This window comes from Geotrypetes seraphini, chromosome 4 (assembly GCF_902459505.1).
Source record: "Geotrypetes seraphini chromosome 4, aGeoSer1.1, whole genome shotgun sequence".
Lineage (NCBI taxonomy): Eukaryota > Metazoa > Chordata > Amphibia > Gymnophiona > Dermophiidae > Geotrypetes > Geotrypetes seraphini.
In genome coordinates this window covers 180264175-180281988 of record NC_047087.1, presented here as the reverse complement: position 1 = coordinate 180281988, position 17814 = coordinate 180264175, and the positions used below count along the sequence as shown (strand labels likewise).

The 17814-nt window shown below is 45.4% G+C and overlaps 1 protein-coding gene across 7 annotated transcripts in view; it reads left to right on the top strand.

The window, feature by feature from the left end:
• The window catches only part of DRC7 (dynein regulatory complex subunit 7), a 179393-nt gene that overhangs the window by 9264 nt on the left and 152315 nt on the right, over nucleotides 1-17814 (top strand). For 3 of the 7 annotated variants that reach the window (XM_033943627.1, XM_033943626.1, XM_033943630.1), the window contains 2 exons: nucleotides 1322-1585; nucleotides 14198-14372. In XM_033943627.1, the coding sequence (XP_033799518.1) occupies nucleotides 1338-1585; nucleotides 14198-14372 (423 nt within the window). In that variant the 5' untranslated portion in view covers nucleotides 1322-1337. Of the gene's footprint in view, nucleotides 1-1318; nucleotides 1586-14197; nucleotides 14373-17814 lie in introns of all 7 variants that reach the window. The other 4 variants (XM_033943628.1, XM_033943629.1, XM_033943631.1 and 1 more) reach the window with 2 other exon arrangements.

Here is a 17814-nt window from a genome sequence, read left to right as displayed (position 1 = left end):
AGTTCTCTTTCAGTTTGGTACAGGGTGGTTCGCTCTTCTGCTTCTCAGGGGCCTTTGACTTTGTTACGTGAATCATGGAATCGGGACCTGGCTACATGGTACACTCCTGAATCCTTTATGGAACTTTTTCAGATCTTGCATGTATTTGTGAAGTCCGCGGCCTGGCAGGAGACCCAATTTAAAATCCTTCACCGGGCTTACATCACTACTGAACGGGGTGCTTGCTTGGGTTTATGGGAGGAGTCTGTTTGCACCAAATGCAGAGGGGCCCCGGGAACGCTCCTACATTCCTTCCTGGAATGCCCTGAGCTCTCTATATGGAACTCCTCCTTTGCGCAGCTTCGCTTAGTTCTGCAGCGTACTATAGAATGGGATTACAAAACGTTGCTTCTTGGCGATCAGACCCTGCTGGAAGAGCAAGGCCTCACTGTCCCTCAGAGGCGATTTATTTACCTGACCTTGTTGACGGTTAAACGTCTAATATTACAATTGTGGACTCAAGCAGGGCCTATCCCTTTGGACTGCTGGGTTCGCCAGATGATTGAACTGGCACGTTTTGAGCTTCGCTATCATAAAAGTTCTTCCAACCCTGAGGTGTTGGCTTATTTGGCCTTGTGGCAGGCGTTCCTACGGTTACCTCTGGTCTCCAGACAAGGGGGTAAGGAGGGGGGGGGACTGACTGAATGGGGGAGTGTGTGGTGAATGTTTGTGGGTGTGGCTGGTTTGATTAGTGTGGAGTGTATGTTGTTCTTTGTGCAGGGGGATTTTGGGTTGGATATGTTGTATTGAAAATTGGTGGAGCTGATGAGGGAAACGGGCTGTTCGCTTTCCTGGATATTCTTATGTCTTCTTGCTGTCTTCAGTGCTGTTGCAGGTGACCATTGTAATACTTTCCGTTGCAGTCTCTGCTATTTTACCTATGTACTCTGCTTGTTTCTCTTGTTGCTTCCTTAATAAAAATGATTTAAAAAAAAAAAAAAAAGAATTACACTTCTCCCTCCATGTTTGCTGTGATAGGGGATTAACAGAACTGCAAATTTTCTCAAGTACTTTAGCAAGAATGTGAGCCTTTGGGACAGTCAGGGAACTCTAAGTACTTTCTCTTCATCTTAATTAATCTTACTTATTGCATTTCTTCTGTTTCTACTGTAAACCGCTTAGAACCTCACGGTACAGCGGTATATAAGAAATAAAATTATTATTATTATTATTATATAGTCGTAGCAGTTTTGAAAAATGCTATATGAAATTTGTGTGCTTTTGTTCATTTCAATTTGAATGGAGCAAATTGTATTCCAAACAAGTTTTCATTTTTAAGCAGACAGCTAATACCTAATATGGAGGAGGCCTTGGCAAAGGAAGTGGTTGAGGCGAAGGAAGTGGTTGAGGCGAAGGAAGTGGTTGAGGCGAAGGAAGTGGTTGAGGCGAAGGAAGTGGTTGAGGCGGAGGAAGAAGAGGAAGAGGAAGAGGAGGAAGAACAAGAGGAAGAGCATGTAGAAGAGGAAGGTAGTATAACTGAGGAAGAATATCACCATCTGGAAGAGACATTCTCAGGTGCAGAGGTGCAAATAATACTCACCCCTCAGTAAGTACCAGCTATGCTTGAGTAATCCACACATACTGCACATGTTGCCCAACTTGTGCAGCTTTACAGCAACCACAATTGTCTATAGTAAGTGTTAACTGCATAAGTTGTTGTTTTGAAAATTTGAGTTGGTCTACTATGTAACTGTTGATTAGGCTTCTCTATGCTCAACCAAATTTTATACAGATAAGTTTGGAAAGCAAGGGGTGGGGCTAAAAGAAAACTGGATAGTGCTAATATTCAGTACTATCCAGTTATATCTATTTAAGTACTCTAGGCCCATATACAAGGGGCCACTGAAAAGTTCACAGACCAATCATCAAAGTTTGGGCAGTCTCCTTCAAGGGCTATACACTTAGTCCAGCAATTTTCTACTTTTTTCATTCCGTATTTTCTGACAGAATGAAAAAGTGGAAAATCACTGGACTACGAGTAAGTGAATAGCCCATGATGGAGATTGCCCCAGCTTTGTTGGCTGGACTGAGAACTTTTCAGCAGTCAAATGTACATAGCTGTTTTAATTTTGCCAAAGAGCGAATCTATTTAAATTTAGGATGCATATATGACAGTCCATGTTAAGTGGATACATTGTCTGAAAATATGTTTAAAGATATTTGGAAAAATCATCCTGTTAATGTTTAAGCAGAAAGTAACTCCCTGAGTATTGGCCCTAGTGTGCCTAGTTTCTATAATGGGGAAACACATAAGTAGGGAGAGTCTTACTTTAGCCTTCAGTTTATAAATGTGTTTCTGGGAAATCTAGGGGGGGGGTTTAACCAGAAGCCTCTGAGTTCTAGTTTTCACTGAAATGTGACTTGTATATCTACACTAAGGCCCTCTTTTACTAAGGTGCATTAACCAATTAACGCACGCTAATCTATTTAGCGCGCGCTAAACGCTAATGCATGCTAATCGGTTAGCGTAGTTTAGTAAAAGAGGGGGTCCAATTGGGAAATCTTTTGAATAAGATGTGAATAAGATGCAGCACATTCTTTTCTTTAAATAAGGTTGTTGTGAAAATAAAAGGAGAGTTGGGGGACTATACAATCCATGTGACAAAATAAAAATAGTAGACCCCAAAAACATCTTATTAAAAAACTGTAATAAGTTATGAGGGGCATTCGATAATTTAGCTACCCGAGTATGAAAGAAAGTAGCAAGCGTGTTGAAACAAGTCTGTGCATGTTGTGACATGTACAGTTGCAGCTCAGTGCGAATCTAACATTCCGTGAGACAGGATGTCAGGAGAGTCCTTGTGCGAATAAAGTGAGAAACAGCTAGACTTAGAACAACATTCAGTGATAAAATTTCTCACAAAAGAAGGGAAAAAGCCAAAGGAGATCGATGAACGTATGACTGCAGTTTATGGTGAGTCTGCCCCATCATCCTACAAAGTAAAATTTTGGAGCAAGCAGTTTAAGTGTGGTGTGGATGGCCTGTGGGAAGCAACTTGCACAGAAATGTGCAAGAAATTCGAGGATTTAATTTTGTCAGACAGACGAATTAAGGTTTCTCGAATAGCTGAAGAAATGGGGAGTTTGGAAAATAATTCATGAAAAGTTGGGCATGTCCAAGGTTAGTGCATAATGGGCTCTGAAAATGCTGATACCATGTCAAAAGACCATGAGGCTCCAGTGCTGTCAGGAGAACTTGGAGGCTAAAAATGGAATGGTGAGACTGAAAGATGCTGAGAACTGCTATATGGATAGTGATGCGTCAAAAGCAGGCTTGGTAAGTAAATAATTCTGTGCTCACAGAAGAAAATCCAGGAGAAGGAATTCACTCAGCTGACAAAGGTATAATATATGAGAAAGGAGGAGATATTGCACCGTTCACAGAAAAAAAATGTTTAAAATCTGAAGGTGGGTAAAACCATGCAGCTGGCTGGAATACATCCCAGGATTTCGAGGGAACTCAGAGAGATCCTGGCTGATCCTCTTAAAGATTTATTGAATAAATTTTTGAAGATGGGAGAGGTTCTGCAGGATTAGAGATGAACAGTTGGAGGGGCATAATCAAAAGGGACGTCTAAGTCCATTTACGTCCATCTCGCAAGTCGTACAAAGTTAAAAAGAGCCTAAGACACATTTTCGAAAGATACGTCCAACTTTTTTTTACTTTCGAAAATCGTCTAATTATACGTCCTGCTGATCTGATCGTCCAAGTCGCTAAATCGTCCATCTTTATACCACATTTCCGTCCAACTTTTCGTCCAAGTCCAAAACGCCTAGAACAAGCCCTGTTGGATGTGGGAGGGGTCTGCAAAGTGATGGACTGCACACCCAGACATGCCACCTAAATAGTGGGGTACCTTACAGGGCACTGCTGTGAACTTCACAAAAAGGGTGCCATGGCATCTCCTCACTTCAGCTCCCTTATAGGTCACAGTGAGCCCCCCCAAACCACCTCCAGAATCCCTTAGACCCACTTATCTACCACCCCAATAGCCCTTATGGCTTCAGGAGCCACTTATATGTCAGTACAAAAGGGTTTTGGAGGTGTATAGGGCAGTGCAAATGTTTCAGTATCAATGCAGTGATAACAGGGGCTTATGGGCATGGGTCTTCCTCTCTATGGGTCCCTAACCCACCCCCAAGATGACTTAAGCTGCCTCTGTGCTGGACGAATAGGCTTTCCTATGCCCGGCTGCCAGGTGATGATGGTCTGGAGGCTGAAATTTAAAGTTGTGAATAAAATTTTTAGGGGGGGGGTGATCACTGGGGTAGTGTGTGGGGGTCTGTGTTATGTGTTTGCAGTGCTTATCCGTCGATCCTGGGCTGTATAACTTTCGGTTATACATGCTGTACGACTAAGTCTAAGCCGGCCCACATCCTGCCCAACTCCCGCCCTCGACACGCCTCCCGAAACACCATGTTTAGCTTTGGACGTAGAACGGCACTATGAAGGCCTAGGTCGTGTAGAAATACGTCCAAAACCCATTTTTATTTTCGGCGCTTGGACGTTTTTGAGAAATGTTTGTCCAAGTGCCGACTTAGGCTGGTTTTTGGACGTTTTTCTCTTTCGATTATGAGCCCAATATGATCCTTCCTCATATAAATGAGGACAGAGAACAAGCGCAGAACTATCAGCCAGTAAGCCTCAGTTCAGTGGTTGGAAAACTAATGTAGGAATGGATAGTTAATTACTAGAATCCAATGGGTTACAAGATCTGTGAAAACATGGTTTACAAAAGGACAATTGTGCCAAATGAATATGATTGATTCTTTGACTGGGTGACCACAGAACTGGTTTGACAATATGTGCTAGATGTAGTCTAGATTTCAGCCAAGCTTCTGGTACAGTTCCTCACAGGAGGCTCCTGAATAAGCTATTCCAGCAATGACAGCAGCAGTCTACCAAATACACATGAAGAAATGGTTGAAGTGGAAGCTTTAATGCAAAATAAAACAATGCTTGATATAGACACATGCCCACAGAGAATTCTTGTGCACAGCCGCAGGCTATTTGCTAGAAGGAAGCATATTTTGTTCCTCCTCTCTCTAGCTGCCCTGATGCTGTTTTGGAGGCCATATCTTGCTAAAGATGTCATGGTGGTTAATTTAGAAACTGTATTCCTGTTTTGTATGTCTGAAAACTGGCATTTATGTAGATGTCCAAATACTGATTATATAAAGTCAGGATATGGCCTTCTAACACTGAATATGTCCATATAGCATGGTCTGGATGTATGAACATAAGAATAGAATCTACAACATTTTGGCAATCTGTATGGAGAGAGTAAACAATCTCTCACCATCAAACCCACTACAATGAGATTATACCGTGCAAAGTGGAAATACAACTCAAACTTTGAGTTTAAAGATTTATAGGGAACAGACCTCAGTACTGGGGAACTTGTATTCCTTTTCAACAGCAGCAGATGAATCCAGAGACTAGTGGGATAATACACATCTACCAGCAGGTGGAGATAGAGAACTGAATAACAGGTAGTCCCATTGGTTGGCACACTCTCTGTTTCCTCAGTATTCTCTATCTCCCAGCAGGGGTAGTCGCTTTTCCAGTAGCTCCTGGATTCTGGCTGGTTGTTTTTCTCTTCTGTTGAGAATTTTCTCTTCAGTAAGATTGGGGTGATTGGCTGTGCGGTGCCATCTTTGGGAGTTACATCTGGCCCCCCCCAGGTCCCTGCTCCACCCTCCTCTCCTTTGGGATTGAGGCTGTCTTTCCTGGTCCTGTAATTTTTCTTCTTTCCCCCTCAAACTTAAAAAAAAAAAATAAAAAAAAAAAAGGGACCAGAGTTTTGTTGCTAGTCGGTTCTGTTTATGTCAGTTCCTCTCTGCAACTACCAGCTTTAACAAGTCACTTCGGGTAAGAGCTTGACTTTTTCTGCATTTGGTGCATGGTGTTAGGTCTGCTGGTCTGCTCGCGGGTGTTTAGCTGCCTCGTGGTGTGTTTACGTTGCCTGCCTGATTTGCCTTTGTTCGGCGGTTTGTCTGGGGGTTATGGCGGCAGAGGCTGTGAAAAGGTGTTCCCGCTGTGGTAAGCGGAGAACACCTTCGGGCCTCTGTTCGGCGGGCTGCTCCGACGCCATGGGGGAGGAGGTGCAGGTCGCGCCTGAAGTTTCCCGCGCATTTGAGCTCCGGCCTGATTCTCCTGCTCGCGCGGCCGCCGACGTTCCGCTTCAGTGCACTTCGGCGGTTTTGCCGGCGGTCAGTGGTTTGTCGGCTTCTTCTTGTGCGGGGCCGGTTTCTGGGCAAGGGAATGTGTTACCATTCACAGCTCCTGTTAATCAGGTGGCTTTTTCCCCGGAGTTCGTGATGTTGCTGCATCAGGCTTTTTTGCTTCAAAGCTCTCAGCCTGCGCTGCCCCGGGAGAATGCTATTGCCCTGTCTCCTGTACTGCCTGCCGGTGGACCTCCTTTTGTGTCTCAAGCGGCAAAACGGCGCAGAGTGGCGGCTATGGACGGGGATGACCCTCCGTCCGGCTCAGCCTTGTCGCTGGAGCTTCCAGAAGTGTTGGAGGACGGGGAAGTTGCTGATTTAGAGCTTGAGGATGCGCTGTCTAGGGAAGTGGATGATCCTACAGCGCTACGTCTATTTCATAGAGAGGAATTGCCAGCTTTTATTTCTAAGGCGCTCCAGGGCCTTCATATCTCACAGCCGGATCCGCAGGCGGCGGGCTCGGCTAATCCTCTCATGGCTGGCACAAAAAAGCCTGCTAAGGCTTTCCCGGTCCACGAAGCGATGCATGAGCTGATTTCAGCTCAGTGGGTCACTCCGGAGGCTGGTCTCCGCGTGGCACGGGCTATGCGCCAATTGTATCCCATTTCGCAGGACGAGCTGGACAAGTTTGCAAACCCAAAGGTGGACGCTTTGGTAGCGGCGGTTACTAAAAAGACTACTTTGCCGGTCGAGGGCGGTATAGCGCTCAAAGACATCCAGGATAGGAAGATTGAATCTTCTCTTAAGATGTCCTTTGATGTCGCGGCTGTTACCTTGCAGGCGGCGGTGTGTGGTTCTTATGCGGCTCGAGCCTTTCTTCAATGGGCGCAAGATATGGCGGATAAAATGATGGAGTCAGGAGTTTCTGTTCCGACCGATTTCCCGGATTTGGAGACGGGTCTTGCATATGTGGCGGATGCACTCTATGATGTTATTTGCGCTTCGGCTAAGCAAATGTCTCTTTCTGTGGTGTCTCGGAGATCCTTGTGGCTCCGTCACTGGGCGGCGGATGCGGCTTCCAAGCTTCGCCTGGTGAGACTTCCCTTTAAGGGTCGTTTGTTATTTGGGGATGATTTGGATAGGTTGGTGAAGGATTTTGGTGATTCCAAGACCCAGCGATTGCCGGAAGATAAACCTAGAGCTCCATTGAAGTCTTTGACGGCCAGGAATCGTTTCCGGGATGTTAAACGTTATAGGCCTGGGAAGCCGTCTTTTCCGCCGGCTTATGGTGCTTCTTTTCCTTCTAGACCTCGGTTTCCGCAAAGGAATTCCTTTCGTCCTGCCAAACCCCAGTCTACCCAGCCCACCCGGACCCCAGCAGTGTTTAAAAAATATGGGAAGAGAGAAGAGAAAGAGTTTACAAAGCATAAAAAGAGGGGATGTAATCTCTCTCTTTTTTCCCTCTGCTTAACCCCCCCCCAGATCCAGTGTCATTTCTCCTTTGTACCTACCACCACCTTTGTTCCAGGTATCCCTCTCTCTCCCTCCTCTGTTATGATCTTCCATCTCTCTGTTCTTCCGCAGGGTCTCTCCCCCTTCTGTCTGCACCTCCCATAGTCCAGCATCTGCCTCCTATCTTTCCCCTTTGGTCCAGGCCTTTCTCTCTCTAGTCTTTCTTCTGCTTACAAACCCTCCCCCTTTCTCTGCCTCTCAAGTTTCAAGTTTATTAAAATTTGTTTAATCGCTTTACATAAAATTTAAGCGATTTACAATAAAAATGGGGAACAAATATTCAACTGAAGAAAAAACAAAAGACATGGCACAAGTCACGAACTGGAGCAAAAGGAAAAGATTGAACTACATTTTTAAAAGAAAAGAGAATAAGGGAAATATGAATGGGGGGAGAGGCATAAAAGAAAGGAAAGGATGCGTGAATTAATGACGGGAGGTCGGCTCTCTCCGTCGGGGCCATTGGGGGTCGGCTGTCTTCCTTTCTGGCGGAGTGGGCCAAAATCACGTCCGATCAATGGGTTTTGGACGTTATCCGAGACGGTTACAAGTTAGAATTTTCCTCTCCCGTCGCAGATTCTTTCTTGGTCTCCTCTTGTTCTGGGGCCAAAAGAGATTCAGTGCAGAGCACTCTGCAGGTCCTTGTGGAAATTGGGGCGGTCGTGCCAGTGCCTCCGGCGGAGCGGGGACAGGGGCGATACTCCATTTACTTCGTTGTGCCCAAAAAGGGGGGCTTGGTCAGACCGGTCTTGGATCTCAAGAGGGTCAACCGCTTCCTTCGGGTCAGACATTTCAGGATGGAAACGGTGCGGTCGGTGATAGCGGCTGTTCAACCGGGGGAATTCCTTACGGCTCTCAACCTCAAGGAGGCTTATCTGCACATTCCCATCTGGCCGCCGCATCAGAAATTTCTTCGTTTTGCGATCCTGGGCCAGCACTATCAGTTTCGGGCCCTACCATTTGGCCTCGCCACAGCTCCATGGACATTCTCCAAGGTCATGGTGGTGGTGGCAGCCTTCCTTCGCCAGGAAGGGATTCGGGTGCACCCTTACTTGGACGACTGGTTGATCAGAGCGTCTTCCAGGCAGGACAGTTTGGTAGCTACCCGACGGGTGATCTCCCTTCTTCAATCCTTGGGGTGGGTCATCAATTTTTCAAAGAGTTCTCTTCTCCCGTCTCAGTCGTTGGAACACCTGGGAGTGCTGTTCGACACGTCGGTAGGGAAAGTGTTTCTTCCCAAAGACCGGGGGGAGAAGTTGCAGTCTCAGGTTCGTATCCTTCTCCGGTCGCCCAGACCGAGAGTGTGAGATTATGTTCAGGTTCTGGGCTCCATGGTGGCCACGCTGGAAGTGGTGCCTTGGGCGCGCTTCCACATGAGAGCGCTACAGCAGTCTCTGCTCGCTCGATGGTCCCCAGTGTCTCAGGACTACAATCGTCATCTGCAGTGGACACCGCAGGCGTCCTTCAGCATGGCTTGGTGGCTCAGCGATTGCAATCTGTTCAGGGGCATGCCTTTAGTGACTCCGGCGTGGATGATAGTTCCACGGATGCCAGTCTGTTGGGTTGGGGAGCTCTCTGCCTACAATCCTCAGCGCAGGGAGTCTGGTCTCAGGAGGAGGCTCAGTGGCCCATCAATCTTCTGGAACTGAGAGCGGCCAGGCTTGCGCTCCAGGCGTTCCTGCCCATGATTCGGGATCGCCCGACGAGGGTTTTTTCGGACAGTGTCATGGCGGTGGCATACATCAACAAGCAGGGCGGTACCCGAAGTCCTCAGCTGGCAAATGAAGCACTTCTGCTCCTTCGGTGGGCGGAACTTCATCTTCCTCTGCTGTCGGCGGCTCACATTGCGGGTCAGGAAAATGTTCAGGCGGACTTCCTGAGCAGAAATCTTCTGGATCCCGGAGAATGGGAGCTCTCCGATCAGGCATTCGCTCTCATAGTGCAGAGGTGGGGTCTCCCGGACACGGACCTCATGGCCTCGTCAAGCAATGCAAAGCTTCCTCGCTTCTTCAGCAGACGCCGGGAACAGGCGTCGGAAGGAATAGACGCGCTGTCTCTTGCTTGGCCTCCGAGTTCTCTACTGTACGTGTTTCCTCCGTGGCCGATGATAGGTCGGGTGTTACATTGCATCTCTCAGTTTTCGGGCACAGTGATCCTGGTGGCCCCGGATTGGACGCATCGTCCGTGGTATGCGGATCTGATGCTTCTGTCTGCGGGCGATTGGTTGTTGTTTTCAGTGACTCCAGACTTGCTCTCTCAGGGCCCAATCTGGATGGAAAATCCGTCCCACTTTGGTCTTATGGCCTGGCTCTTGAAAGGTCGCGGCTGAGGCGTAAGGGTTATTCCAAACAGGTTATTTCGACTCTGCTGCGCGCAAAAAAGAAATCCACCTCTGCCTCTTATGCGCGTGTCTGGCGAGTTTTTGATTCTTGGTGTGCGGCTCAGGGTCGGTCGCCCTTCCAGGCTTCTCTCTCTACCATTCTTTCCTTTCTTCAAGAGGGGATGACCAAGGGTTTGGCTTCTAATTCTCTCAAAGTTCAGGTGGCCGCTATTGCTTGCTATAGGGGCCGGTTATCTGGTTCTTCCCTTGCATCCCAACCGGATATCGTTCGCTTTCTCAAAGGGGTTCAGCATATTCGGCCTCCTGTTAGGAAGGTCTGTCCTGAGTGGAGTCTAAAGGTGGTCCTTGGGGAATTGCAGAAGCCACTGTTTGAACCTCTGATGAGCGCTACTCTAAAAGATGTCACGTTGAAAGTGGTTTTTCTGGTTGCTCTGGCTTCAGCCAGGCGAGTGTCTGAGTTGCAGGCGCTGTCTTGCAGAGATCCTTTTTTGAGAATTTCGAGTTCCGATGTGTCGGTTAGGACTGTTCCTTCGTTTCTTCCGAAGGTTGTCTCCCCTTTTCATGTGAACCAGTCTCTCTTCCTTCCGGCTTTCCGGAAGGAGGACTGGGGGGAGCGTTTCTCTTCTCTGCGTTTGCTGGATGTTCGTAGGATTCTTTTGCATTACCTCCAGATTACTAATGATTTTCGTTGTTCCGATCACCTATTTGTGTTGTTCGCAGGCCGCAACAAGGGTATGGCGGCGTCCAAGGCTTCTATCGCTCGTTGGGTCCGGGAGGCCATTGCGTCTGCTTACTTGACGTCGGGTAAGCGGTTGCCGGACAAGCTCTGTGCTCATTCCACTAGGGCGATGTCTACCTCTTGGGCGGAGTCCAGGGGGTTTTCTTTGGAGATTTGTCGTGCAGCTACTTGGTCTTCTCGGAATACGTTTTCGAAACATTATCGATTGGATGTGGCGGTTCGTGCGGAATCTGCCTTTGGGGCTTCGGTTATTGCGGAGGCGGCATTCGCTTCCCACCTGACTTGAGGACTGCTTTGCTACATCCCACTAGTCTCTGGATTCATCTGCTGCTGTTGAAAAGGAAGGAAAAATTATGTTCTTACCTGTTAATTTTCTTTCCTTTAGACGCAGCAGATGAATCCAGAGTCCCTCCCTGGTTCTTTGCTGGTTCTTTGCTCACTGTGTGTTGGTTGCGGGTTTTCCGCGGTTTGTTTGAGTTGGTAGTTGTGTTCTCATTCATGTTTGTGATATTGGTTGTGGGAAAGAAGTTTTTTACGTATGGGCCTTGTTTCTGGTTCCGGATGCTTGGGCAAGGAGCAATACTGAGGAAACAGAGAGTGTGCCAACCAATGGGACTACCTGTTATTCAGTTCTCTATCTCCACCTGCTGGTAGATGTGTATTATCCCATTAGTCTCTGGATTCATCTGCTGCGTCTAAAGGAAAGAAATTTAACAGGTAAGAACATAATTTTTCCTTCTATAAGATCCCACAGGCTGACGACTCATATGGGAACAAGCCCTGTAATGTAAAATGAGTCCGCCCCGTACATCATAATGTCTGAGCCTTTTTAATAATTAAATTAGTGAAAAATCACCGTCCCGAAACTAGTAAATGCACAGTATCCCCTCACTGGGCAGGAAAAAAGTCTTTAGTTTTCTAATGAAGCTATATTAAAAGTCAAAAAATCAGCACAAAAAAAGATATCAAAAATATCAAAGATATCAACTTATCTGCTTTGAAAGGAAAGTCCGTTCTTGCCCGACAGAGCTGTTTCGCTATCTTCCTCAGGAGCCGAACCCCTTCAAATTCATATCTTCAAAAAATAATGGCTGATGAAAAACAATAGTGAAAATTTGTTTCAAAAGCATTAAAAGTGAGTTCTAAAGAGACTTTACTCCTTCCTTAGCTGAGTAAATCATCAAAGTTAATGGCGGCCGAAAACTTCTGACGCAGTTAAAAAGCCCCGCGAAAGGCAGATGCACTCTCTGTGACATGATGACGTTGTCAACAACTTTATTAGTAGTAAAAGAGAATTCAAAACCATATCTTTCAAGCAGCAAAGTTCCAGAAAATGAGCAAAATCACATTCATCAGAAACAAAAAAATAAAATAGCACTTGGTTACTCTTTAATGAAGGCTCTCAACAAAATATTCAAAGGCAAGGAGGTAATGCTCCAAACGAAGATCAGACTTGTCCATGCATTCATTTTCTCAGTGGTTAGTTACGGATGCGAAAGCTGGACACTACGGAAAGAAGACAGAAAGAAGATTGACTCATTTGAGATTTGGTGCTGGAGAAGGATTTTAGGCATGCCGTAGACCACCAGAAGAACTAACAAATCGATTCTGGAAGAGATCAAGCCAGCTATGTCACTCGAAGCCCAAATGATGAAGTTACAACTGTCTTATTTTGGTCACATGATCAGAAGAGAGAGATCACTGGAGAAGGGCATCATGTTTGGGAAGATTGAAGGAACCAGGTGAAGAGGGTGACCTGCAATCAGATGACTGTACACATTGAAAACAACTATGGGGATGATGATGGAGGACCTTTCCTGACTAGCACAAAACCAATTTCTTTTTGATCTGTAATTCATCAAGTCGCTAGGACTCAAGCATGAGTCAATAGCACCTAACAACAACAACCTAAAGATATAAGATACCTGGAAACTTGAAGGCTATTGAAGTGGTGTACTTTCAGTTCCTGAAGGAATCACATTTACCTAAATAAAAAAGTTGCAGTAGGATTTGAACTTGTCCCTTGGTTTATAGCCCACTGTACTAGCCCCTAGGGTACTTCTCTATTCTGCAAGGCTGTCTGTACAGTAGTTTTCTAAGATTGCTGCCAGACAGACATCCTTGTTCCCATTCCCACTCCCCCACTGTTTATAATTTAAATGTTTCAGTTTATAAAATGGTTCTTCAAAATGAACATCTCCAGGATAAGAATATCCTTGTCACATATTTTTGAATAAGAAATCTGAATGTTTTTTCTGTTTGAGAATAGCTGTGAGAGGGGCTTTTTGTTTTTGCTTGTTAGAGCAGGACATCTCAATTCTGGCTTGGTCATTTTTTTTCAGGAAGGACCCCATGTTCCACCATAATATTTTCTTTTTTTTTTTTTTTTTCAATTCTTTATTATTTTCAAAACTTACAATAAGTGTAACAATAAATGCAACATTTTTACTTCAATAGCACACTTAATATTCTATTAATATCTATTTCAGAATTAATCCCCCCTCCCTCCTAAACAATCACAATGACCGACATATATAATTTCTATATTGACCCTCAATTCAATATATCTAAATTTATTATCCTATCAGACCCCCAATCTCCCCTCTCCCGGATGTGCATTTTATAGGGGAAAACAATGATTAGACTTTACAATATTTTGCTAATGGCTCCCAAGTCTCCTAAAATTTATTAAAATTCCCTTTCTGAATGGCTAATGTTCTTTTCATTTTATACATATGACACAATGAATTCCACCAAAAACTATAGTTAAGCCTCTTCCAATTCTTCCAATTGCTCGTAATTTGTTGTATGGCGGACTCCTGTCATTATTAATAAAAGCCTGTTGTTCTTAGATGATATTTTACTTTTAGCTCTCATTGATATCCCAAATAACACAGTATCATAGGATAATGCCACAGGATTTTCCAATAAACAATTTATTTGGTCCCATATTGATTTCCAAAAAGCCAAAATAAGTGGACAATAGAACAATAAATGATCTAAAATCCCTACTTCGAGATGACAATGCCAACATTTATTTGACTAGGAGCTATCTAACTTTTGTAAACGAATAGGGGTCCATAATGCTCTATTTAACAGAAAAAAACAAGTTTGTCTCATAGATGCTGACATTGTACATATCAACCTCCAAGTCCAGATTCATGGCCATTGAGATGCAGTAATTTGGTGCTTAATCTCAATACTCCAAATGTCCCTAAGACCAGTTTTTGGTTTCTTATTTATAAATCCAGCTAACAATTTATACCACTCACCATAATATTTTCATTAAAGAGTTCATCAAATAAAACTGTAAGTTTCTGTATTCCAACCAAAAGTAGAGAAAATATGGCATTTTCTTAGTTTCACTCTATTTTTCTTTTTTTTAAAAAAATAACTTCATGAAGAACGTCAGATTCGGTCGAAATTGACACATCAAATTTCCCAACATCATACAAAGAGAACTCACCTGCAGAGCTGACATTGCTGGGATTGGTGGAGAATTTCCGAAAGCAATATGCATACCTGTACCTGGATCGTGAGCCACTTTTTCTCTGTCCCCTGAATGAGTGTAATGTGGAGGTAAGGAAGGCTTAGAGGTTAAACAAGTAGGGAAAGCATGCAGAGCATAGCTGATGGAATTCTTTCCTACCCCTCTGTATGTGTGTGCATGCATGCACTCACACATCTGTATTTTTATCTATGCTACCTGTGTGTGTCTCTTTTGTCCATCATTTGTATTTCTATTTTGCATGCTTATTGTGTGTGTGTGTGCATTTTTGGTATGTATATATCTGCGCATGCTTGTATAATGTGTGTGCGTGTATCTTTTGGTTTTCTTTGTGATTGGGAGAGAAAATGAGAGAGGAAGACAGTTTGCAAGTGCAAGTCTTTAATCACTGTGTTACAGTGAATTAATGTATGCATGCTGCAGTTGTTGAAACTCTTCTCCTATAGAAATGTATACTGGCAGTTTTTAAGGAGTTTATTTCTCTTCTGCCCCCATCACATGCAGAAATTTTAACTTCTACAACACAGGAACTTCCTCCAAATCACCTCTTCCCTTCAGCTAGAGCATCCTTCAATACTTAGCCCTCAGTTCCTTCTCATTGGCTGGACTTTACCCACGTTCTCTAGTGCTAGTTACACTGGAAGCAGACAGGGCAAGAGAACTCACTTGAGGGGGGAGGGATTACGCAACTGAAGATAGAGGTTTTACTCAGAAAAATGCCTAGTCACATTAGCCATCCTTGTATATTCTGGACATTAATGCAAAATTTTGATGAATCCTCAATAAAAGGCCGGATACCTGGCAATCCTAACCGTCTGATCCTGAGCATCTCACAGAGCCTCACTGGACACAATGAAGGCAATTCTTTAAACTCACCAAGAGGTACACTCCACTTATGCGCATCAAAGGCGTTTATATATAATAGGTGCTATTTCTATAAGGTAGTGCCTAAGTGCTATAGTTAGGGTTACCAGACATTCAGGAAAACCCAGACATGCCCTCTTTAAAGAGGACTGTCCAGGTGCCCAGACGGACTTTCCAAAACTCAGCATCGAGGTCGAAGAAGATATCTTCTTTTTCAAGGGTCCCAAGGCAACAAGGGGGCATCCGTGGAAAATCAGGACAGGAAACTGCACGGTGACACCAGGAAATTCTTTTTCACTGAAAGAGTGGTTGATCGCTGGAATAGTCTTCCACTTCAGGTCATTGAGGCCAGCAGCGTGCCTGATTTTAAGGCCAAATGGGATAGACATGTGGGATCTATTCACAGTGACAGGTAGGGGAGGGTCATTGGGGTGGGCAGACTAGATGAGCCGCGGCCCTTATATGCCGTCTAGTTCTATGTTTCTCTGTTTGTCTGGGTTTTGGAAAGCCCCGATGAGCTCCAGCCACATCTGGAGGGCCTCTGAGCATGTGTGGACGACGCCATACACATCTGTGCATGCTCCAGGCCCTCCAGACATGACCAGAGCTCATCGAGGAAGAAGAAAAGAGGCTTTGTGGGGGCAGGGCTTGGGGCAGGACTGGAGGCGGAACATGGTGGGTCTGGGGTGGAACAGGGTGGTTCGGAGGCAGAACAGGGTGGAGCCATGTGTCCAGAATTTTGCGGACCAAAATATGGTAACCCTAGCTATAGTGCCTAACTGCAAGGGAGGCATACATATGGGCAGGCCATGGGCATATTTATCAGTTATGTGTGTAGCATATGTATCGGAATGGAGGAAGCCATAGGTGCTTTGGCATCTCCCAAATTTTCCTTTCTTGCATCTCTTCTTGTGAAGTGGGTTTTTTTTTTTTTTATTTTGCTCCCCTAACATAGCATTCATTCCTTTGAAGATTTAGCCATAAATTACATGTGTAGAAAATATAAAAACGTAAGAATTGCCATACTGGGACAGACCAAAGGTTCATCAGCCCAGCATCCTTTTTCCAACAGTAGCCAACCCAGATTTAAAATACCTAGCTATGTGTAGCTTACAGCTAGGTGGGCTACTAAAATACTCCCTAAAGAGGTAGTAATATCCATAGGAGGGTGTTTGTTTTTGATCCTACTTTGTTCTGATTTGATTTAATATTTAATGTAAGTAACTTTTTGTAAACCGTCTTGGAAAAAACGGTATAGAAATTTTAAAAATAAATAAATAACTGTACAATAGAACTGTGCAGAGCGTAACAAGCTATGTACGGGTAGTGTGGTCACATAGGCACAAGGAAGACGGGAGCTCCAAAATGTATCCTGTCCATTGTATTCCCTTCTTGACTGTGATGCAGTGGGTGGGATAGGAGCTCTAGGGGGCATTTCCAACTTGGGACAGTCCTGACTGTGTGGCACATATTTGCTTGGTGGGTGGATATGGATTGATTGTGGGTGGATGCAGGTTGCTTCCTAGTGAGCAAAGAGTGAGTTACTTTATGGGTGAAACTTAGTGAATAGGTCAGTGTAGAGAATGACACGGTGGTTGATATCCATGGTTAGCCACGGGGAGCCATGGGTATCCCGCCGAAACAGTGAACGAGAAAATAGTAGTCATCGCAGGGATGGGGACAAGGCCATTCACCGCCCTGTGGAGCGGTGAATGGTCTTGTCTCCGCAGTGAAGGGAATATGACATGTGGTCATGAATCGCGTGGTCCAGGAGCCCCCTCCTACCCGATCGCCACGTCCTGCCATTTCTCTCCCTCCCTCATCTTATGTGCCGAATTGGTCTTCTCCCAGCGGCACGCTTTCAACAAGTTGCGCGCGGCACGGCTACTTCAGTTGAATCCTCCTCTGATGCAACCAGAAACGGGAAACTACGTCAGAGGAGAAGATTCAACTGAAGCAGCCGCGTGTGCGACTTGTTGAAAGCATGCCGCTGGGAGAAGAACAATTTGGCACATAAGGTGAGGGGAAGGGAGGGAGGGCGATGGTGGGATGTGGCGATCGGGCAGGAGGGGGCTGCTGGACCGCGCGATCCATGACTGTGTGTGTTTACTCACAGCAGGAAGGAGGGAGTGAAAGGGAAAGAGATGCTGGTGGATGAAGAGGGAGACAAATATTGAGAAAGGGGAGGACAGGCAAGTGAGCCAGATACTGGAAGCGGGGGGAGAAATAGGGAAAGAAGCTAGATGGGGTTGGAGAGGAGAGAGACATATTGGTGTGGAAGAGTAAGAGAGGGGAAATCTGGACACAGAAAGGTAACAAAAACAGAGGGGAAATTATGTGTATGGGGACATAGGGACAGAGACATAAAGGGGAGATGCATGGTGGCATAGGGACAAAGACATAAAGGTGAGATACATGGGGGAGATTATGTGCATGGGGGAATAGGGACAGAGACATAAAGGGGAGATGCATGGGGATGATATATGGACACAGGGAGGGCAATGCTGGACACAGGAGGGAGTATACAGATACAGAGCGGAGATGGTTTGTGCGGATGGGATCAGATGGTTTGCGGGGATGGGACGGGGACCGAGATCGTGGGGATGGGACAGGGATGGGGACTGAATTCACGGGGATGGGGTGGAGAAG